The sequence below is a fragment of the Hemicordylus capensis genome, chromosome 4 (genome assembly GCF_027244095.1).
Source record: "Hemicordylus capensis ecotype Gifberg chromosome 4, rHemCap1.1.pri, whole genome shotgun sequence".
NCBI lineage: Eukaryota > Metazoa > Chordata > Lepidosauria > Squamata > Cordylidae > Hemicordylus > Hemicordylus capensis.
In genome coordinates, this window is record NC_069660.1 from 119,333,433 (window position 1) to 119,358,039 (window position 24,607).

General features: G+C 41.8%; 1 protein-coding gene across 2 annotated transcripts in view; it reads right to left on the reverse strand.

Moving 5' to 3' along the window:
* Positions 1-24,607, reverse strand: part of DDAH1 (dimethylarginine dimethylaminohydrolase 1) — a 221,108-nt gene that overhangs the window by 21,519 nt on the left and 174,982 nt on the right. For both annotated transcript variants that reach the window (XM_053247793.1, XM_053247792.1), the window contains exons 2-4: positions 20,100-20,199; positions 18,638-18,711; positions 17,460-17,579 (exon numbers count right to left, since the gene is read on the reverse strand). In XM_053247793.1, coding sequence (XP_053103768.1) covers positions 17,460-17,579; positions 18,638-18,711; positions 20,100-20,190 — 285 coding nt within the window. In that variant the 5' untranslated portion in view covers positions 20,191-20,199. The remainder of the gene's footprint in view (positions 1-17,459; positions 17,580-18,637; positions 18,712-20,099; positions 20,200-24,607) is intronic.

The following is a 24,607-nucleotide window of genomic DNA, read 5'->3' on the forward strand; positions in this document are numbered from 1 at the left end:
GCCACTGAGGTTTCCCCATGTACCTCTTCAGCTGTTTCAAATTGGTTAGTTTACAAGTTAGCCCACTTGCGCCTCAAATGTTTACATATCTTGGATTGGGGTGGACGACATCTTCACAGACTACACAACTGAGGTGCCCTTGTGTGTCACTCACTACAATTGAACCAAATTTGGTTCAAATCGGTTAAACAGTCCTCAAGTTAGTGTACTTGCTCCTCAAACGTTCATGCACCCGCCATTTTTGATTGGGGTAGATGACACCATCACAAACTATGCCATTGAGGTTTCCCTGTGTGTCACTAACTACAACTGTGTCACTACAGCTATAGCAAATTTGGTTCAAATCGGTTAAGCAGTTCACAAGTTAGCCCACTTGCACCTCAAACGTTCATGCACCCAGCATCTTGGATTGGGGTAGATGACATCATCACAAGCTATGCCATTGAGGTTTACCCATGTGTCCCTACAGCTGTAGCAAATTTGATTCAAATCGGTTAGGCAGTTCACAAGTTAGCCCACTTGTGCCTCAAAGGTTTATACATCTGCCATCTTGAATCAGGGTCGATGACATCATCGCAAACTATGCCATTGAGGAGTCCCTATGTGTCCCTACAACTGTACCCAATTTGGTTCATATTGGTCCAGGCGTTGTGAAGGTAATGGTGGGGACACACACATGAACATACGGAATGCCAGTTGATCTCATAAATCTACTGGAAAGTAGGCTAAAAATATTGGCCAACATCGAGACTAATGTTGCATTCATGGAATAATGTTTTCTGCTGCAGAAAAAGGAAGGGACTATTTTCAGTGACAACCCTCTCCCCCCCCCCCACCACACACACTTCCCATTCACCTCTCCCAAATTCGTATGTTTCTAAACGTCTCCCAACACATGTTTTTCTACAAGCATAACATTTAGTCTGGATGTTTACATTTAGTCTGTTTACTAGGCAGCATGGTGGAGTGGTTAGAGTGCTGGACAAGGACCAGGGAGATCTGAGTTCAAATCCCCACTCAGCCATGAAACACACTGGGTGACTCTGGCCACTCACTTCTCTCTCAGCCTAATCTTCTTCACAGGGCTGTTGTGAGGAGAAACACAACCATGGATACTGCTCTGAACTCTTTGGAGGAAGAGTGAGATATAAATGTAAAATATAGACAGTACACACACCCATTGGAGCTTTACAAATTCCTACGAGAGCTCCCTTTCCTCCAAAGGTACAGATACAGACTAAGCTTCAGAACATTAACAAGGGACCATAGCAGTCCACTCATAAGCAGTGGCACCCTCCTCCATCCCTAGACATGACCCTGTAATATGTCATGGGTTTCAGCAAGATTTAAACCAACAGAGGCAAATTTCAATGAGTGGGCCTAAAATTTGATGGTATAGATGTTTACTTTTGAAACCATTTTAGCTATTACTTGAGAAGTGAAATAGGAAGTACATGCTCATTATTGACTAACTATAGCATGAGGCATTACATTGCCATTACAGATAAACTGCCACAGCCAGAACTTTCAGATGTCAATATAAGCATGGTACTTTTCAAAGGAGAGAGTCTACACATGTACACAGGAAGCAGTCAGACCACTGGTGAATCTAGCTCAGAATTGTCTACACTGACTGGCAGCAGCTCTCAAAGATTTCAGGCAGGAATCTCTCTCAGCCCTACCTGGAGATGCCAAGGACTGAATCTGGAACCCTCTTCATGCAAAGTAGATGTTCTGCCACTGCACTATGACCCCATTCCCAGTTGGCCACATTTTTAATGCAAGTTTGACAGTTCAAAAGTTGCTTTAAACATAACAATGTGAAGCTCCAAAGTTGCTATAAATTCTATGCCAGACACTAGATTTCACTTTACCGAGTTATCCTATACACACATACAGAATACTGATAGCCCACCTTTAGTTGTGCATTTACTCTGTTTCCAGCTAGATGTATAAATGTACTTGAGGTCACAACCAAGATTGGGTCCAGTAGAAGGGATAATAGGCTGATGCAAAGATAATTATCAGATTAGATGGCACTCACAATAGTTTTTGATAATGCTGGGAGGTGAGCAGCTGTTTCATGGGAAGCTCCTATTTTAAAAGCAATTTGTCATTTGTCCTCTGCATTTCTTTTCTCTCATTCTTCATAGTTAAGCTTAAGTAGAAATCAGCAGGTCTGCCCTAGCTGCTTATTTCCTAACTGAAGTTACTCTCTTTTTAGGCTGCTAATATTTGTAAACATTGCCACAGCAGCCCCCTGTGATACTGTAAACTGAGTATTATGATTTCACGCAGAGAGTAAGCTGAATTACAAATAAGGACTACAAGTCCAAGGACTACGAGTTCCCGTCCCCAGACACGCAAGAGCCTTATTATTAACAGTGGGGGGTGGAGGGAGACAGATAAAGATGAAGGCACTTTTAAAAATGTGTATGTGAACAAAAATGCCCAATACAATGCATGAGCCAATGCAATTTTTCTGTTGCATTATTTAACTATGACATATTAACTATGCCATACTTTGCAAGGTTGCCATTTGCCAACATGAGGCAGGATACTATGGGCTTCCCCCTCCAGGGAATATGAACCTGGAGCACACCAACTTGAGAACATAAGAATAGCCTTGCTGGATCATGCTCAAGACATGTTTAGTCCAGCATCCTGTTTCCCACAGTGACCCTCCAGATGCATCTAAGAAGCCCACAGACAGGAGATAAAGACATGCCCCCTCTTCTGCTGTTGCTTCCCTGCAGGTGGTATTCAGTGGCATCTTGTATCTAAACCTGGACGTAGCCTATAGCCGTCAAGACTAGTATCTAGCGATAGATTTGTCCTCCATGAATTTGTCTATGCCCCTTTTAAAGCTATTCAAGTTGGTGGTAATGATGCTTCCAAGAAGCATCCAAATGATAACGATACTTCTCAGGTAGCACTTGTATATGAATATACGTTGTACACATGTTTCCTCAAGCAGTCACATGCAAGGTGGTGAATATTTGAACACAGTCCAAACTTTGCCACCCCCTAAATTGGCGCAGCAGAGAAGCAACCTGCCTAAAGAGCAGGAGGCTGTTGGTGTGAATCCCCGCTGGTGTGTTTCCCATAATATGGGAAACTCCTATATCGGGCAGCAGTAATATAGGAAGGTGCTGAAAGGCATCATCTCATACTGTGCAGGAGAAGGCAATGGTAAACCACTTCTGTATTCTACCAAGGAAACCACATGGCTCTGTGGTCGCCAGGAGTTGACACGGACTCGATGGCATAATCTTTCCTTTCCTTTTCAAATTGCCCCACAGTGGCTTCATGCTGTTTCAACGCAAAAACCATTATTGATACTTCCTTTATCTGTTTCTTAGACTCCTGCAGCTCATATTCAATTGTCTTCTGCACCAATGTTAATGTTCTGAAATGGCTGTTTTGCTCTCCTTCAGCCCAAGTGCTCTTGGGAATATTGTGGACTTTACAGAAAGACTTGGAGCTAATTAGCATTGCTGCAATTACTGCCTCATCCCCTGGCAAGATTCTCACAATGAGAGTAATGTGCCAGTTAATACAGTTAACAATGATCAAGATCCATGAAACAAAGGGGCAAACCGAAGAAGGGTTCCCTACTTACACCGCAGTAAGTAGTGTACTGATACTCTCCCAGGAAGATACGTGTGTGTGTGTATGTATTATATATACAAACACACAAACAAATGGGGTGGGAACAATAAAATTTGCATCACAAACCCTTTGAGCAATTCACTGTAACAAGTATTGTATTCCCAAAGCTTTGGGGACAAGCCCATTTAAAAGTTTAGACTTATGTAACAGTCCTTCTCCAATCTACCCAGGAGATGTTCCAAGACCTGGATATCCATCTGCAGGGGTGAAGAAATGTTGGCTCAGTTTACCAGCCTGACAAAATTTTTACTAATCAGATTATTCCTCAAGTTATGGTGGTACACTAAATAAATTGCTTCCCACAGAGCAGCAGATACAAGTTTTGCATGGGCAATGCTGCCACTTAAATTAGCGGAATGTACTACTTTCTAACTTCAGAATATGCACAAGAAAAGGTTGATTGGTGGGAAGCATTTAGAAAAAAATCTAAATAACACATTTGCCACTGAGCTGCAGATACCAAGTTTTTTATGGGCAATCCTGCCACTAGCTGAATGCATTACTTTTAACTCCAGGATATGTTAATATGTGTTCCGGAGGGAGCTCATGTTCTCGAGCCCCAGCCTTTCGCAGTTAGCTCCACTTTGCCCTTCTGAAGTTTTGTGAACACACCAAGGCTGAGGTTGCCAAGCCAACATATTTCAAGGGAGGGGACTCACAAGTGCCCTTGGAAGCTGCTGGCTGCTGTTCCTCTTTGCTGGCCAGGGTCCACCTGCCTCTTCTGATCGCTGGGTGGCTAGTCAGGAAAGGGGATAAGGTCAGCACCTGCCACCCAGAGTTGCCCCTAGGTAATTTGGAGCCTGGACCTAAAGACCTTTGGAGCTGCCCCCCCCCCCACTGCAAATTAAGCATCATCATGCTCGTCTGGGCAACCACACCATCTAGGACAGACTAAAGAGAATTTGGAGGTGTACAGTCTGGCCTGGAAGTCCAGGGGTAAGAGCACTTCTGCCTCTACCACAAAAAAAGAAAAGAAAAAGCACTTCTGCCCAAGACAAAACTTACTGCTGCCTGCCAGAGCCAGCACAAAAACAATGCAAGAACTCAGAGAGCAAGCAGCAGTGACTCGTCCTGTGAAGTGGGGTGTTTCCTCCAGCTCCTCCTTCCGCTTCCTCCACATGTTCCATTAGCTGGAATATCTGCTAATCACAGCTATTTTGGCTCTCATTCCTTGAGGATGCCTTGAATGCTGCCTCTCCAAGGAATCCAAAAAGGGGCAGAGTGAGGATGCTGGATTTTGAACTATGTTGGTACATTATTCACCAGGATGTTTTCACTTGTCCAGCATCATTTTTCACTTGTCACAGACTAGTAGACTAGTGGATTTCCTCAGCCCTATTCATCTCCATGCTGTCACTGCTTGCTTCATCTTCACATTGGTAGAAAGGCTTTTGATGTCAGAGAAATCAGCAGGCAGATGCAATTTTTTCATCAAACCTGTGACCACCTGCACCCCTTTTAGGCTCCCGTTACCCTCACTCCAGCCCATCTGCCTGGCACATTGGAGTGATGATCAATATACCCCTTCAAAACAAGGAAGATGGCAATGGTATACCCCCTCCTGTATTCTGCCAAGAAAACCACATGGCTCTGTGGTTGCTAGGAATTGACATCGACTTGATGGCACAACCTTTACCATTACCTTTAACAAGGACTCAACCCTTTGCAGAGGAGAACAATTCAGAGACACAATCTTGCAATGATCAGCACATGCCAAAATCTTGAATGTAAAAGATGTCACCTCTTCATTTCTCTATAAAGACAGCAGCTAGTGAACTAGAAAATATGAGTACAAAATATTCCAGCAAATAGGCATAAAGGGTTTCTCCCCGCTCTCCCCCCCCCACCCCAGCACATATGCAATAGTACTTAAGCCTGAATGGGAATACAGACTGTCATATACAAAAGCCTTTTGGAACTATGGGAAAGCTCTGAAGTGTCTGAAAATGACAGATGGCTTCAGGCACAAGAGATGCTTCTTTAGCTGGTGGACACAATATTGAATAGACTAGAATCTCTGCATACCTACAAAAAGCAGCACAGAAATACATTGCCGAGTAAGGTTGATACAAACTCTAGAGGATTACACAGAGCCTAGTAGCTGGACATTTATGTTTGCCCAGCCAGCTAAGTAAATAAGCAGAATCTTGGGATTTACATGTGAAGGAAGGGATGAGAAGGAACACATAATAGGAATAAAGTGGTTTTTTGTTCCTTCAGTAATTCCTGGTGGTGATTTTGTCTAGCCTGTGTCCCCGGGGCTAATGAAACTTTAACTGAATTACATCAGAAATAGGCATCATTTCAACTATTGCCTCAGCAGGACTCTGAGGGCTGCTAAAAGTGATTCTAGAAACAAAACACAGGATAGTGAGGCCATTTTAAAGCATAATATTGATTCTGCATAATATTTAGATATCTATTGGTGGAGATTAAATCTAACAACGAACATGTTCCAAATTTCACTGATCTTAAAATCCCAAAGGAACTCAGAAGCATGACTGGCCTACTAGACAAAAAGACTATGAGCTTACTACTACTAGAATCCAGTAAACAAATGTAAGTTATGGCCGGTTGTTTTTTTAAATTGAAGGGGGAAAGCCACATTAGCCACTAGAATCTGGGATAAAAGATCCTCCCCTACAGATTCTATTAAAGATTATACTGGGAGACATGGGAGTCTCCTCTCTCTCTCTCTCTCTCTTCTCTTTTTCTTGATCTCAGTATTGCTTGCTTCTTCAAGCACCATTACTTAAGAGAGAAGAACAATTAGCTCCACCAAAAAAAAAATCACACACAGAATAATGGAAGCTGAATATTAAACAGAGGATAAGAAATTATTAAGAGACAGTCTAAAAATTACACAGAATGAGGAGGCAGATGGAAGTGGTAGAAATCTATAATGTACCACTTCAGACAGCAGACGTGGGTCTTAATTGTAAATGCTCCCCATCACACACACCCCTCACATCTTTCCCCGTGTAGTAAACTGCACATCAAGAAGAAAAACATAAGCAATCTAGGCTACACAAAAGCTCAGTAATTCCATAATTAAAAGCAGGAGGAAAAGGAAAAACAAAGTTTAAAAAAACATGAAGAACTTGTCAGCCTTCACAGTAGTTGATCCTATGTGACTAGGAGCATCTGCTCATCTTAGCAGAAACAATTTTCTCTTCTGTTCTCAAAAAAGAGCAAGAGGGGGAAAGACCTTCAGCAATTATTGCTGGAAAACACTAGATGGAGCTAGAAGTTGTGGCTCTGATTTAGTCAAGGCTGATGTGCAACCTTTGCATCCAGAGGACCAGGCTTCATCTCACTGAAAAGAGCTATAATTGGGTTAGTTTCTATATACATTAAAAGCAGCAAAACGATGCAGTATCCATCATTTCTCAGACTGAGGGGAAATCTCCAAAGGATAAAAATCTGGCACTAGCATCTCCTTAACTGCAACTGTTATAGAAACTTGCATGTGATGAATTGTCCTTTAGCGCATTTAAAGCTTATGTCACAATAAATCCGCTAGTCTTTAAGTGCAAAAAGACTGCTGTATTTACTAAAATAGGCTAACATGGCTACACCCCTGACTTTTTTTCCATACATGAAAGGAAGCAAGAAGTTGAGTGATCACAAGTCTACATTTCTCTCCACCTGATTTCTTGTTGGGACTACACCTGGGACATTCTCATGACACTTTCACTAGCATGGATGGGAATTTGCTAGCTAAACTACATTTTACTCAATTTCTTCTCTCACAAGTAGTTGAGCTCAGAGCTCCCAAAATCTCAGGGGCTTTCAATTAAACTTACAATTCATTAGGAAAGCACCATTCATTAGTTTGGGGCAATGAAACGGGGAGGGGAGACCAAAAAAAATTCAGACAGAAACAATTTACCATCCTCATTTATCAATTACAAATTTAAAAAATAAAGAAAAAGGAAAAAAGGAAATGCCATGTCCCAAATAAGAAGTAGTACTCTATTCAAACTGATCTTCCCATTCCTAGTTCACAGTTCTGGGGTGGGAGCGGGAGCAGGGGGACTAGTTGATCTTGACACTTTTTATCTCCACTCCAAAGAATAATAAAAATCAACAGGAAAAGCTAAAAGTATCTACAAATTACCAGTAAGCATGACTTTCACCTAAAAGACAAGTGATCTTAAAGGGTCATACTATAGGCTGCAATCACAAAAGGTTTAGTCTCACATAATAATGAAAATGCACACAGTGGTTTCAGGCACGAAAGCTGAAGATTTATAATCCTGTGTAGCACCTCTAACTCTCAGATCTCAACCTAGAAAAGAGCCTGGCAGTCTTTTAAGGTGATTTTGCTGCCCACCTACTACTGTAGAGCAGCACCGCTCATTCTTTCCCACATTGTGGCAAATCAGGAAATGGACGAGAAAAGGACCGGCAACAACACTGAAGAGATTAGACCTATTTCTGATTGTTGGATATGTTCCCTACTTGAGCCACCAGTTTGCAGTGGACTGGTTTGATTGTGAACTGGTCCATGCAGACCCCTACTCTTTTTTTTCCTTTCTTTTTTAACAACATGAACTTTATTAAACACATTTCCCCCAAAAGCAAGATAAAACAGAACAGTTGAACAGAAAATATGCAATAAAATAAAAATATACATACAATCAAACATAGGAACGTTAATTAACACATACAAAAATAATCACTGCATAATGAGGGGAAAGCGTTCTTGGATGAAAATAATATCAGATAAAGAATGACCTCAAATTTGAGGAAGAAAGCAAAAGGTAAAAGCATAACAATAACTGTAGCAAATTACATAGGAACATAGGAAACTGCCATATACTGAGTCAGGCCATTGGTCTATCTAGCTCAGTATTGTTTTCACAGACTGGCAGTGGCTTCTCCAAGGTTGCAGGCAGGAATCTTTCTCAGCCCTATCTTGGAGAAGCCAGGGAGGGAACTTGAAACCTTCTGCTCTTCCCAGAGCAGCTTCATCCCCTGAGGGGAATATCTTGCAGTGCTTGCACATCAAGTCTCCCATTCAGATGCAACCAGGGCAGACCCTGCTTAGCTATGGGGACAAGTCATGCTTGCTACCACAAGACCAGCCCTCCTCTCCTAAATTAGAAAGATACACATTTGTACCTAGGAGGCACATACTCACTTGCAGTTCTTTCTTGTGTTTTTTAAAAATAAAAACTTTATTAGAACAAAATTTACACTGCAGAACAAAATTGATCCAAACACAAACAGCAAACCATCATACAACTAACCCTGATTCATCAATCTATCCACACTCTAATGATGTCTGGGGCAAGAAAACAACCATAATTCTCCCAACTGGTGTAAAGAATGAAATCTAAGCAGATTACACAAAGAGTTATTTGTGGTCTGGTTTGCATGGGACCGAATAATATGGGTTAATTTTTCTGAAATCGCGATATGCCACAAGTTCTTATACCAGATATCCATTGACATGTTTTGGGAACAGGATTCACTAATATCAGACAACTATATAGTGTATCTTATGCCACTATAAATTCCCTGGATTCGGAAACATTCAGTATCAAAAGGGGCACAAAACAGGGATGTCAATTTTCTCCTCTGCTATTTGTACTTGTCATAGAGCCATTAGAGGTAACCAGCAAATTAAAGGACTGACCATTAATAGTACTGAACATAAGAACAGTTTATAGGCAGACACTGCTTGAATATTAGCAGATCCCTTACAGGCTATTTAATCTGTACAGGATGTGTTGTTAAATTTGAAAAAGTAGTGGGTTTAAAAATAAATCTTTCTAAATCAAAAATCTTGTGTACTGGGATCAGCACCAGGTCTCAAAAGGGCATAATTAAATCCCTGGGCATCATCAAAGTATCTAAAAAGGTTCGATATCTGGGTGTGCACATTTCAAAGAATCTCACAAATCTTAAACATTTGAATTTCACTTCAGTATTAAAATATATCAAAAGAAAGATTCAGAAGTGGAAAGGGATCAATCTCTCCTGGCTGGAGTGAGTAGGAGCCATTAAAATGTATTTACTACCCAAATTATTGTTTCTGTTTCAAGTCTTACCAATTACTTTATCTGCTAATTCTCCGCAGAGATGGCAAATAATTTTTATCTCTTTTATTCATGCCAAAAAAACCCAGACTTAGATATAGTGTTCTTTGCACAAAAACAGCTAACGGTGGAATAGGAATCCCATACCATTACCTACCTGCCTATTACGGGGCTTTTCACCTCTGAAACATCTTATGAATGCTGACTGAAGTCGAAATTAACTCTTGGGTTAAGATGGAAGTTGCTGATCAATACTCTTATAGAGTTAAAAGCTTGCCTCTAATACCAGAATGGATTACCAGGTTTAAAGCAGCAGACAACCCATTTCTGAGCACCACTTTTAAGAGCTGGGCAAAATGGCATAAGGGTTTAGTGCCCCTTATTCACCTCTTATTCCAATGTTTTGTCACCCCAAATTTGTTGGACTATTCACATCTCCTCAACTGTTGGAAGCTACTAATCTGGAAGTTGCCAGATTGTGTAAGTTTTACTAGCGTGGAAACCCTATTGACCTAGAGGCTATAGGGAAAATTCTGGGTCCTCTGCACTGTACATGGATACATCTTTTACAGTGCAGACCCTTTATAACCACCCCAGAAATAATAGCACAAGCCAATAGACAATTAAAAAAATTTGAAGTTCTGGTTTTGGAAGCCACAGACTCCCTTAAAGGTGTGGTTTCAAAATTATATGAGTTGATCATAAACTACACATTTAATGTACTTCCCAGCCTTAAAGTGTCTTGGGAAAATGACTTCCAACAGGAAATCAAAGACCAGGAGTGGTTGAACATAGAAATATAAGCCAATTACTTCCTCCTCAGCTCAAATTAAGGAGAAGTTTTCCATCGATGGTACCTGACCCCAGTAAAATTAGCAGCACACATCCATAAAGACTGTTTTCCACTTTGCTGGAGTGGTTGTGGGATGAAGGGAACCTATTTTCTTCTTTGGTGGACCTGCCCCAGGGTATTATACTTTTGGACAAAGGTATTCACAGAGATGAGTAAAATCACAAATCAGAAAATAGGATTATGCCTCCAGCTGGCATTATTAAATATATTTTCTGGGGTCAATTCAGATGTATCATCAAAAAAATTAGTAGCGTTTATGGTAACTGCTGCCAGGTTAGCTATAGCCAAGCAATGAAAAACCCCTATTCTTTCTTGATTGTGTGCCCTTTTGGGACAGGGATCCTTCTTCTTCCTTTTAAAAATGTAAACTGATTTGTGAACATTTTTGTTGAAAGCTGTATAAGAATTAAAACAACAGTCCCATTTAAGAGGACTTTGTCATTAAGATCAGATACTGGATATTAAAATTATACCCGGGGTCGGGGGGTTGGAATATAATTTGTTTTGAACAGCCTTCACTTTTCTTCCCCACTTTCCTTCTTATATTAGATAGAGGTCAGCTATCATAGTCAACGAACAGAAGCCTCATCAGTAAGAGCATAATGGGGAAAAAATTGAAGATTTTAATGATATATAATTACTTATTTACTTTATGCTAACTATTATAGCAGTTATTCCCATCAGCCATGCCATTCTATCTACAGGAAAAATGAGAGAAATCCTTTTACTGGTGTATTTGTCTAATGTAAGTAGTCTAAATTACATTTTCAGTTTCCCTGACTGAAGTATCCTGCTACAGTTTCCAAGCCAATTGAATTCAAACATATAAATGTACAGCAAAGAGAAAAAGAAAAGGATGACATCAAGGAAAAGGGGCCTAACAAGATGTTTGGTTTTTTGATACACAGGAATGGATAGATGCAAGGACAATTCTAGAGTAATATATCTGGGGAAATGATGGGGTGGAGAAAGACCATTAGGGGGTAGCAAGTTTGGGGGAGGCCCTTTGTGGTGGTGGGGCAACCACAAATATAATATGCAATACTCCTGATCTTCTACAATGCGATTTTGCTACCTAAACCAGAGTGTTCTGAGGTAATGCTGGCAGAATATTCTCCTAGTGGTTTTTCCAAAATTTGATCTATTATGGTGGTAACTGGGGACAAATCTTGTTGTAATTGTCATTCTCCAGGGGTGGAGCCACCATTGTGTGAATAGGTTTGAAGAACCCGAGCAGCTGCTCCCAGGGGCCGCGCCTTGTGGCCCCAGACACCCCCCCCCCGCATCTGATGTCAGATGCAGGGGGCGTTATTTCGCTCCAAAACTGAGCCAAGTGGCCCCATTTGGGACCATAAGAACAGCCTTGCTGGGTCAGACCCAAGGCCCATCTAGTCCAGCATCCCGTTTTGCACAGTGGCCCACCAGATGCTGCTGGAAGCCACAGGCAGGAGTTGAGGGCATGCCCTCTCTCCTGTTGTTACTCCCCTGCAACTGGTACTCAGAGACATCCTGCCTTTGAGGCTGGAGGTGGTCTTTAGCCCGAAATTGGCCAGCGCTGCGTTGGCAGCACAGCCCCTCTTGGGAGGGAGATTGGTCGGTGCTGCATTGGCAGCATGGCTGGAACAGCTCTCCCTGCCTTTAAAGGCAGGGAGAGTCATTCCTGCCTGCGTTGCCTGATGCAGCATGGGCCGATTTCCCTTCCAAACGGGGCCACACAGTCCCGTTTGAGAGTGAGAGCATGCCCCAGCACCTGATGTCAGATGTGGGGGCATGGGGCCAGGGGGCTGTGGCGGCGGCCGAACACGGGCCACTACCAGCCTCCCTCTGCTTCTACCGTTCTCCAACACACTTTATTTGTGGGATACTTTTGAAATTGTCAGTTATTGTTTGCCATTTTCAAAACCTATCTTTAGCCATCTTTGGAGCACAGTGGGGCTTACAGATGGGAGTAGAGGCCACTTATGAGCTAGCATTTTAGTCTTAAGAGGCTCTAGGTTTCCTCCTTCTTCCAATCCTTGCTGAGTTTGCTCACAGAAAGTGCAATAGCGTTATTGTCGCTAGAGCTGCTTCTCTTCCACAGCTAACTTCAGTGACTTCTGCTTGTTGAACTGGAAGTTGAACTAGACTTCTTGGGGTTTGGGGGGCCAGGGCACTGCGTGGTGGTGCTCCCCTTCCCCTGATCCCCGGAGCTCCCGATGGAGCCGCGGCTGAGCGCAGGGGCGGCAGATCCAGCTGCCCAGCAACGAACAACTGCTTGTGTGCGGGGAGAGTGGGCTAAGCCCACTCTCCCTGCATGTACCCTCCTGGCGCTTCACACAAATTGTGTGAAGTGCCTCAATATCTATTTCATTAAACTATTAATTTTCCTGATTCCACTCCACTGCCTTGTCTTTGCATAGCACAACTCTTTCCCTTGGATTTCCCTTTAGAGATCTGCCTATCTCTAAATCTGTCTCCATTGTCTGATGTTTCCTACACAGTAATAAGCCTGTCTTTCCAGGTTGCCTGACTTCTGTCCTGCCTTGCTTCTTTATTTGCAACACCCTGCTTTTCATTTTCCTTGATTTTATAAGGTAGTTGTGCAACCTTAACTATAACTAGATGGCCACACATACAGCATAGTAGACTTTTTCTTTCTGTGGGGTAGGCTGAACTGTTCTCATTTCAGAAAATTAACTTTCAAATTTATTTTATTTATATTTATTTTTTACATTTTATATCCCACTCTTCCTCCAAGGAGCCCAGAGTGGTGTACTACATACTTAGGTTTCTCCTCACAACAATCCTATGAAGTAGGTTAGGCTGAGAGAGAAGTGACTGGCCCAGAGTTTCCCAGCAAATGACCTTAATACATCAGTCCTGATAAAGAATAATAAGGAATAGTACAGTTAGGAAACTATTTATCAACTTTCTGTCTAGCCTAATGTGTTACTATCATTTTTTATTTTTTAAAAAAAAATCCTTTTCAAAAACTGTTTTCTGTATTTCTAGTTTCTGCTATAGCGCTAACATGTTCACAGGACATTCTGCCGCAGTGCCCTTAAGAGCAGTTTATGCTTTGTATTAAGGGTATTTTATAATTTCCATTCATATCATATTTTCAATTTATAAACAATCTATGCATAAACAAAGGTCCCAGTTATGGTTGACATGAGCTCGGGAGTGATTCTTGCTTCAGATCCACACTTTGATGGTGTTACTGCTCTCCTCGCCCCAGACAGGCTGCCTGCGTCATGGACTCCCCATGCCCTTCCTGCAGTGCCCTCTCTTGGTCTGTAGGGATGGCCCCTACAATGAAAGTCTCAACTCACACAAACATCTTGGCAACCAATGAGAGTGAAGGAAAGAAACCCCCCCCCCCCAGAATCCCATCTACCTACAGAATCCATATACTATTCCTCTGCTAATTCAACGGATACACCATCCGCTCTGCAAGAGCTGGGAACCGAGGTACCCATGTCCAGTGAAGCTCAACCTCAGACTATGGGCGAGTTGAGCAACCGAGACAGCCCACAAGGGCTAATGTGTATACCCAGGTACCCCCACTGTTCTCCCTGGAATGGGGACCCAGGCCCTTTCTGTAGCCCCAGAGGACATTGATACTCAAGATATAGGTCCAAGAACTCCACCCCCAACAGTGCTGAGCCAAGTGCCCAAAATAGACTACCAGAGATTATGAGCAGTCAGGACTCTCCTACTGACCTTCCCGGACTGGATCCCATCCAGTTGGTCAATGGGATGAGACCAACTGAGGGCAACACCAGGGGCTCCAGTCAGGGCAGATGGACAGATCCTGGAAGATATCCTCCTCCCTCACAGAGCTTCTCTGCTCTGATACCAATCCACAGTCCAACCCCATGACATCCATAAGACCAGTATAAGGTAGCCCTCCTGTCCTGGAATGTGGCTGGATGGGCCACATCTGTAAGCGATGCCTGATTCACTGATTTTGTGGCCAGCCACAATATCATCCTAATACAGGAATCATGGACAGAGGAAAAATTACTTAATGGGTTTCTTTCATTCTCAGTTAGGGCTGAGCCAGGGATGGGCCATGGAAGATCAAAAGGCGGCTTGGAGGTACTAGTTTCCCCCACTCTTCATACATCATCAACTTCTCTCCCACCACTCAAGCACTATGCTGTGGCAGTGTTAATCCAATTCAGTCGCTGCTCCTTGCTTATCTCCCTCTACAACAGCAGAAATCTCACCTTAGAATCTGGGCTGAATTTGAAACCTATGCTGCCAACCTCAGCCTTCCTCTCCCCGATGCACTGGTGGTCCTGGGTGATGACTTAAACACTAGATTCGGTCCTGACGATCACACCCTGTATATGAAACATCAATGCCCATCCTCTTGAGGCTGATGGACTCCTTCCCAATCGAATTGCAAAGGACTGGTAGTCAAACTTTGCAGGACTCTGTTTGGCACAAACAGCAACTAAACTTAACCTTTTTGTCCTAAATGGTACTGTCAATGGCGATCAGCCAGGAGAATTTACCTATCTCTCAGGCTCAAGAATGAGCACTATTGATTACATAATCGTCTCCAGGGATCTGCTTCCTTTTGTTGAGAGCCTAGAGATTGTTCTTAAATTTGACAGCGATCACCTTCCAATCTTACTCCAATTAAAGACTCTCACCCACTCAACCCACACTGAAGACCGCTATCAACCCCCAGTATCCTCAGCAGGGAGAGCCCTTTGCCATGCCAAATGGACTCCCCAGTTAGATCAAGTGATAACTGGGCTGCTTGCCTCAGAGCACATCTCACAGGTGCCACTGATACACAAAAGGGTGTAAAGCAAGGCTAAATACTGGCCCTACTATTATTTTTTACATTAACACCATGGTGGGTCAACAACCTAGATTTCCACCCTACTATATGCAGGTGATGCAGCAATACTCTCAAGGACTCCTTTCAGCCTTAAATGTGCATTGAGGGCCTTAGCACAGTACAGCAACAAAGATCTGCTGGAACTTAATTATCATAAAACCAAATTTATGGCCTTTGCTAAAAGGCCCAAGATCTGCACTTAGTCTATAGAAGGGCACAAGATTGAACAGGTTCCTTGTTTTAAATACCTGGGGATAGTCCTGCACTCCACTGGCACTAGGAAGACATATAGGGACTATGCAGCATTAAATGCACAGAGGAGTACCTCTGCTATCCTTAAGTTTCTCCAGACAAGAGGTGGCCATTATATACCTGCAGTGCTTAAATCGTATGAAGCCAAGCCTCTAGCACAGCTACTATACGGTGCCCAGCTGGGCCCCTTCCCCAACCTTGCCCCATTTGAGTATGTGCAATCAAAGTTCCTAACAGCAGCTCTTCAAGTTACCATACTTAACTACTGGCTTAGACTTTCTGTCTGTCCCTTAGGCCTTGCCCCCCTAACCCTGAGCGATGACTTCCAATCCAGCTGGAAACAGTCAATTATGAATAAAATATTGTCCCTGGGCCTATCCCCACCTCTCTTAATTAACTTGGGCTACGATCCGGCCAAGGCACTTATCAAACAGCGTATTACATAGAGCGATGATATAGGCAAGGCCCCGAACTTCTTCATCAGTGAAGGACTCAGGTATACTACCTCTCCTGTGGCATACCTAATGCAACTGGAAGTCCCAAAGCACAGGAAGGCTTTCATGCTGTAACGTTGCCATGTTCTTCCCTCAGCTGTGCTTGAGGGATGATATAGGAAGATTCCACTCTTGGAACATCAATGCCCCTGCAGCTCAGGGCAAGTAGAAACAATAGGGCATGTCCTCCTTCAATGTTTGTATTACAGGGACATTTGTGCCACCTTCATTCTACCGCTATTACATAACTATCCTGATCATACAGACCAATTGTACACCTCTTTGCTACTTTCTGATAGCATCTCCACCACCACTTACAGTGTTGTCAGGTTCTGCGCGACAGCGATCAAAATCAGGTGGATGATGACCTCCTGTTTGTGCCCAGCGCCCAACTTTATGAACTAACTCGAGCACACCTTTGCATTCTGCTTCAGAGTGCTTCACAGCAGCCCAATGTTCCTGCGGTTCTATAGACCTACAGCTTCTTGGTTTTTTACCTTGCCCTAAATTGATAAGACTTTTACTATGTCTATAGTTGCCCTTGTATGATTTTATATGTCTCCACGTTTTACTTATAACCTTTTAGTGCACTCTTGCTTCTCTCTGTTATGCCTTTTTAATTATCTTTTATGATGCCTTTTATAAATATTTGTACCCATGTTTTTATGATTTTATATGCCTCCATGTTTTTCATATATCTTTTAATCTATTCCTCTCTTTTATGCCTTTTAAAATGATGTTATGACAAATATTTGTACCCATTTTTACTGTTAACTATAAAGGGTCATTTAGTTTGTGGTCTTGTTCTATCTTAGACAGCCATAGTTTTATTTTAAATTTTACTTTTACTCCTGATTTTTATAGTCTCTTCTCATAGTCTTTCATTATATGCTGGTATTGTGCACCTTTAGGCTCTTAAAATATACTTTTACTTTTAATATGTAAAAATAATTTTAATATGTAATCACCTTTTTAACTTTATGCTGATCTATGACTGTAATAAAGATTGTTTGATTGAATCTATACATATATATTAGTTGGCTGCCCAGAGCCTTTGGGATAGAGTAGAGTACCAATCTAAGATTAGAAAATAGACAAATGAACATTCATTTCCCCAAAGTGTGAGACTCACAGAATATGCATCCTGAGCACTATTAATTTTAGAGATTAGATTAATTGTTTAGATTTGCGGCCTATACAGATATAATTCACAACAAGCAATTCCATTCTGTATGGCTTCTACAAGGAAAGACTGAGGTTAAAAGCACCATTTTCCAGCACAAATGGTTTTCAGCCTGCTTTACCTTGAGGGCTTTCTGTGCAGCTTCACTTGAACCAATAGCAATGAGGTTAGGCCCAGCCATGCTGCAAAAACTCTTCAAATGCAAGGAGTCAGAAACAGGGACTGTGGAGACAGCATAATCCTGTATAGAAATTAGGCATTTGCAAGATAAATACATTAGACTTCATGAATTAATCCAATGATAAATTGTTCTTTCTCAGTGCATGGATTGATCTGTAATGTCTTGATATAAATTAAGTAAGGTCACCTTTAGAATAATAGTATGTTTCTTTGGGCAGTTTTGTGCACTGAGTACCATGTGCACTGAGAGCATACTATCATTATTTCAGAAAAGCAAATAAAAACAATGCTTAGTTAACATGCAAAATAAATATCCAGAAAACTGAAAGCTTGACTTTAAAGCTTAAAAAAAAATGTGGAGAAGTTATGAGACTAAAGAAACAACTGTATCCTAGTAATAAATACACCATTGTAAACACTTTACAAGGAAGTAAATCCAATACACTTTCCACTATACCACATTGACTTAGGACTGATTCATGCAATCACCTGAATTTAAGTTTAATATGGCTTTTCGACATTAGCCAAGGTGGTGGAATCTCAGCCAAAGTGGGTTTGTGTGAACCCATACCAAGGTGGGAATATCAGATTAATCTCAGGCCATAAACCATTGTATTTTACAGTAAATTTAATATAGACATCAAAAAGTTCCAAACCAACAGTTTATTCTTCCCTGCCCCCACCACCTTATGTTCCACATTACATAGAAGTCAGGTGATATACTGCATCCACCAGGTACTTCAAGCAGTAAGCTAGCACAATGGGCTGCAAAAATAATAAGGGCAGCTTCCAGACTAGTTAGTCAAAACTAAACACCATTGAAATCAAATGAGAGAGGATATTCTAGACTAACTTAAGTCCCATTACATTCAGTGGGACTTTGTCATGACTAACTTAATCTGGATGCTGCCCCAAATTAATACAGCACAGAGTTCTGGCAACTTCAGAGTTCTGGCAACTTCTTTCTTAGTTCCTTGCACTTTGCTGTCTTGACCCACTACAGAGAATGCCACAGGGATGGTGATCTTTTAGCTCTTCCATCTTGCACACTGAATAAACACCTCCAACTCTTCACCCGAACTCCCTGCCATCAGAAGATCAATCTGCAAGTCTACTAACCTTAAAGGTGTCTGCCAGGATTTCTGCACCACGACGATTAGTCCGCTTTGAAAGACCCACAAAAAATTCCCTGCCTGAGAAAGGATTAATAGGTAAGCGCATATGTAAGAACTTGTCCACAATGTTTTCTTTTGACTATGTTGAAGCTATTGTTTGAATATTTCAACCAACTACAAAAATGTTTTTTGAAAATACACACGGTCCTGTAACATCAAATTTAATTACAGTTTAAAAAAATTAGATATAGAACCTTACAAGAACATCATCAACTCCTTTCTTTTAAAATTATGTAGGGGTCACAGAGAAGCTCAGGTGGTTTAATAAGTCTCTGATTGGCCTTCTGTTTCTCCCTACAAATTCCCGTTTGAATTCAGTTGCTGATACTTTAAAATGGCAGAGTAAATGGAATCTGAGTTTTATATGTTCTAGAAAGGCATGACAAACATACATTTCTGCCAGGAAAAAAACAAAGAACAGTTCTGAAAAGCATGAAGAATTGTGTAGTGTGAGTAGACACTGATTTACTAAAAAGAATTATCACTCCTGTTTGGACTTTTATCCTCCAGGATCAACATAGTAACATTACACCAAATAGCTATAAATCAAGGCAGACAGATTTTCCAAAAAACAAACCAACCATAGTACACATTGGCATAAGCCTCAGGCAAGATTGGCTTCAAATTATGTTAGCCACTGAAGCCAATGTGAGAATACCCATGCAATCTGGGCAACTCATGCAATCAGTGCTTTTACACATCAGTAGTGCTTTATGGAGCCCAACTACAAAGCAGTGTTATTTCAGCAGCTACTACATCACATAAATAATGCACCTTCCTTTGCCAGGTCATGTCAACATGGTCTAATGTTGACCAAGTACACTGCCCCATCCCAGTGAGAACAGGTGCTGGAGTGATGACATCATTAAACCACATTGGTGCGGCCCAGCAAAGGAAGGCAGGTTGACAGTAGTGGCGGCTGGCCAGATAGCCAGTGGGTCCATGAAGGCAGGCAACAACAGGCAGCAAGTTCAGGAAGGGTGGGAGGGTATGGCAGGTGCCCCCCTCCGACTTTGCAGCCCATGGATTAATATGGGCCCACTGCCCATATTATAGCTATGTGCCTGGTACAATTATAGTAGGATGGTTTGACTGCCCAAAGAAAGAAATTTTTTCTTGTATTTTCCCTAGGATAACTGATTAAGATGTAGCCCAACTTTAATGACAGATATCATTTGTACTTTGATTACTGTTGCTTCTTCTTTTATTCTGACAATAGGGCATTTTTGTGTTAGAAAGACATTTCTCACACTCAAAGCCACATATTACTGTTTGGTAAACAAATGAACGAATAGTAATGTTATGCCAGGGGGTGGGGAGATACAAATAGATGTTGAGAATTATCCTACCATCAAACTTTTTGTGCAGTCAAAACATTGTGACAAAGTTATATTTTATTACTGTACCTGTAAATAAAACATCTCCTCCATCTAAGGTTGCATGTTCCTCTGTCATTTCTACAATATTCAGGCTAAGGCTTTCAAGTGCTCTCTTCATTGCTTCGACCTGTTTGAAAATGATACAATTTAGAATTCAGTTTAAGCCTGCAGTCTCCCACTTTTGGGGGAGAAATTTCTGTTGAATTCAACCTTTCTACGTTTGGGCTTCAAGTCCACTCAGCTAGAACATCCATGAATCAAACCAGAAAGAGGTGCCTGCTATTTTTTTTAAAATGTAATACTTATCAAAATTTAGGAAATGATGTTTAAGTCTAGCAGATAATTATCATACTGAGAATGAGCATTGCCACTGGTGTTAAAAACAAGCTTTCAGTGCCCTCCACTTCAGACAATTATTCCTTGAAAGTAAATCCAAATGAAAGACAAGACCAATTAATTAAAAAAAACAACAACTGGCTGATATCCCCACTAGCTATACAGCTGCGTGCTGGGAAGAAGTATCTATGCAGCAGACGACTTCCTTAGCTCTGAGGGGCTGATTGCACAAGGGTGATATTATTGTAGATTTCTCCTTCCCCAAGATGTGCCCTACTCCACCTGAAAATACATCCCAAGGGCTGTGCAGCCCACAGAGACATATTTTTGGGTATTACTACTCCCACTACTACTATTACTATTCGTGCAGGGCACTTCTGAGGGGAAGGAGAGATAAGTGAAAATGGCAAGAACAACAACAACAAAACCCCTCCTTATATGATCAGTTCTGTGGAACGAAGGAAGCAGTCTGCTGCAGGGACACATCCCCACACTTAGTGGGAATATCAGTCACTGATTCAAAGTAAATATTTCTAGTTAACATGCACTGTGGACTTGCTCTCACAAATAAGGTTGCCTTACAGAGTGCACACAAGGTATTTAGAACTGAAAAGGCTTTTATTGCATCTCAGTCATGCATGTCCCACAAAAATGAGTTCCGTTTTCAGGAAATTTGCCACTCTTGGTAAAGGCTTCAGAATATCCACTCACAAGCACTTCAAGCATCTTCATGTTGCAATACAGTTATACCAGTCCTGACCTAGAAAACCTCTATGTACAGACGGTCCCCTTTTGGTCTTTCTATTAAAAGATGCCAATTATGCTAATACATGGGGATAGAAAGCAGACCAGGGAATCCATTTAACAACTCAAGTATCCCCGAAATATTCACCTCACCTAAATTTTAGTCTGAATACTGCCCCTCTTTAATAATATTGACCAGACTCTTTTTAAAATTAAGATTTTATAAATGATTTAAAAATAATATAGTTTCCAAACCACTGAATTCACAAAAGACATTTTAAAATGGACCTGACTGGATGATCTCAGTTTGGTGTCTGTCAATAATACTGTTGACAAGCACACACCAAAGGCCTCAAACTTCCTCTCTCTCTCTCATTATCTCTTAATGTCTTTTTCAAAGCTGAAAAGCAGACACAGGAATGCCCCAAATTGAACTAGGGTTGTAGCACTGTGGGAGTGGGTTAACACTCTCCCAATTATCCATTTTCTGAATTGAAATGGTTCCCTTCACCACTAATAGAGGCTGTTCTTGTGTGTAGCTTAAGTCAAGCTAGGAACATCCAGCCCGGGTTCGCTGCATGTGAGAACCGTTGGGATTGAACCCGATCCTGGCAGGTCAGCGCCCCCAAGCCCAGTTTTTAAGCCCAGCTGTTAGCCAAGGTTAAGGGAGCAAGCACTCCCTTACCCCGGCTACCTGCTTGTGGGCAAGCACAGGCTGCTTCCAGTCCAGCCACACACAGAGACGGACACATAGAGCACCCATCTCTTGGGGGAATTCCCCAATGCAGTGCATGTGTCACATGGTGCATTGTGGGCTTCATGGAGGCTGGGACCAGAAGTCCTAGCCTGAGATCAATCTGCCCTGATCTGTGCTGCATGGAGCAGGGCTGATTGTGTGGGAGCATAGAGTGTGCTCCCACCAGGCTTACCAGGATAATTGGGGGCGGGGAGGGAAGGTTTGGGATGCCTTCCCTCTGCCCACCCAGTAGGTCATGTGAATGGCCCTACAGTATAACTGGAGGGTGACAGCAGGGGCAGGGGGAGACAACCAAATTGTACCTGTAGTTTTTCTCCAGCACAGTTATTAACAGCTTGCAGGGTGGAGAGTTGCATTTGGGTAGTTTGCACAAAAAAGACTAGTTCCCTCTCCCAGCAACATGGCCCCCAGTGCAACTCCCTACCCGCACCTCCCTACCTCACCTGCTTTTAAGCTTTGAAAAAGCTATTTGGAAAATCTGGTCATGGATCTTGCATGTCGTGTCTAGCCTGGCCACAAGGGCATATCTAGGGTGGGGCAGGCAGGGCACATGCCCCAGGCACCACTTGAAGGTGGGTGCCATTTTTAAAAATTTTAAAAATTTGAAAAATTGGCTGCCAAAAACAAAATGGCCACCGTGCATGCTCAGATTGCCTCTGTGAGGCCCTAGGCCATGCCAGGCTTCACAGAGGCCATTTGACCATGCACAGTAGCCATTTTGTTTTCAGCGGCCATTTTTAAAAATATATATATTTTAAAAAATGGCCACAGCACATGCTCAAATGGTCCCTGTGAGGCTCTAGAGGCCAGAGAGGGGGAGGGTAACCTTAGCAGACCCCCCACCCCACAGCCTTTAGGAAGCCCCCCAAAGGGGCTACAGGTAATTTTTTTAAAAAAAATAATATAATATACGTCACTGTACACATCTTCAGATATGTGACTTGTATGTGACCTTCAGACTTGTATTTTTCAGCTGATATTATGGTAAAGTTATCTGAAAGATGGGTGTTAGATGTTTGGACAGGGGGAGCAATTTCAGTGCTTGCCCTAGGCGCTACTTTCCCTAGATACGCCTCTGCCTGGCCATCCCTCCCTCCTCAGATGTCAAAAAGGGATTGCTACATAACTGACCAGGTTTCTAAAGAATGAATGTTTTATCCTGCATTAGCTTTAGTAATTGCTTCACAACAATAACTGCAAACAAAGGAAAGGCAAAGATAATGTGACAGGATTCCATGTGACAGACCTTACTGCCTTGCATTCACTCCCTCTCAAAATACATGTGTGTGTGTTTTGTTTTGAAGAATGTTAATTTTGCAGTGGAAAATGATAGCAGGTCAAAACACTTGATTTTTTATAAGTCCCAACATTATACTTCTCAGGGAATGGTTGTGTAAAGGAAACAAAACTCTTCTTAGTTTAAGCAGCCAAAAGTTTTTTCATCTGCTTTTGAAAATACACAAGAAAATCCCATATGCCAATTTGGTCAGTCATCAATAGTTTCAATGCTTGCTTTCATCTGATGAACTTTACACACATTGTGAGTACCCAAGACAACACTGTCATATTTTCATTTTGCCCTACCTTCTTTCAGTGAAAACAGCATACGTAGGTTAAAGTCATATCAGACGTTTGATATGCAGACAAGATGGGTGAAAACCATCATATCGGACTTTTGATATACAAAGTCCGTGAGTGAAAATGGAAGTAATTTAATAAGTGAAGACACAGCAAAGTCTTTCCCCATAGTTATGAACCTAACTTTCTCCTGGCTTCAGTATTTGCATGACTGATGTACATACTAGTGAATCAAAGCTGGTTCACCTGTTAGGTTATCCCTCCTCCCACATTTCAGGTGGGCTGCCTAAGGTGTGTGTGTGTGTTTTTTAATGTATAAAGTACCACACAGCAAAAAAAGTTGCAAAACTGATCCAGAGATGGGTGGGGGGAAGGGAGAAATATGTGCATAACATTAAGGGTTCCAGCCAATATGAGCTTTCCACTGGTGAATCTTCCCCACTCAAAGATCACCATGTTGAAAATCTGCACAACTGTCTTTTTAAGTTCATACTTTGGAATGGAAGCAGTATGCCCGTTTATCAAAGCAAAGAATCTGCTTCTGCCACTCTCATACTGTAGTGTTACATTTGCACACACCTTTCATTTTCCATAATTCCAGGTTGCTGAATATAGACCCAACTTTAGATTTGAGGACATATAATACAAGATGGTTATCATAACTGCTACCGTTAATATATCATGGCTGAATGCTTAAGCCTTTATTGCTTTGTGCAGTGATTTTTTTTCCTAATAAGCACATTCCTGTTGTGAGATGGAATGTATCTAATCCATAATAAAGCTGGTTGAGAGACTCTGAGCTTAAGCCAGCTGAGCTCTGTTTGAAGGGAAATGACATTAACTGTGTTTGATGACATTTATAAGAATCTAGTTTCCTCAGCCCCTGCACTTTAAAAATGGAACTCATTAGTATCTATATGTAGTTCATCAGTACCACAACTACTATGTGCAAAATACTCATCCTCCTCATATTTGTGCCAATGTGCTTTAAATAAGAACCATTTCTTAAAAGTTATTTATTGTCACTCAGTTATCTCAGCTCTGGAAACAAAACAAATGTTTTCTAAATGAGAACAGAAATGACAGATTGATGAGCAGAAGGAGGGAGGGAAAAGAAATA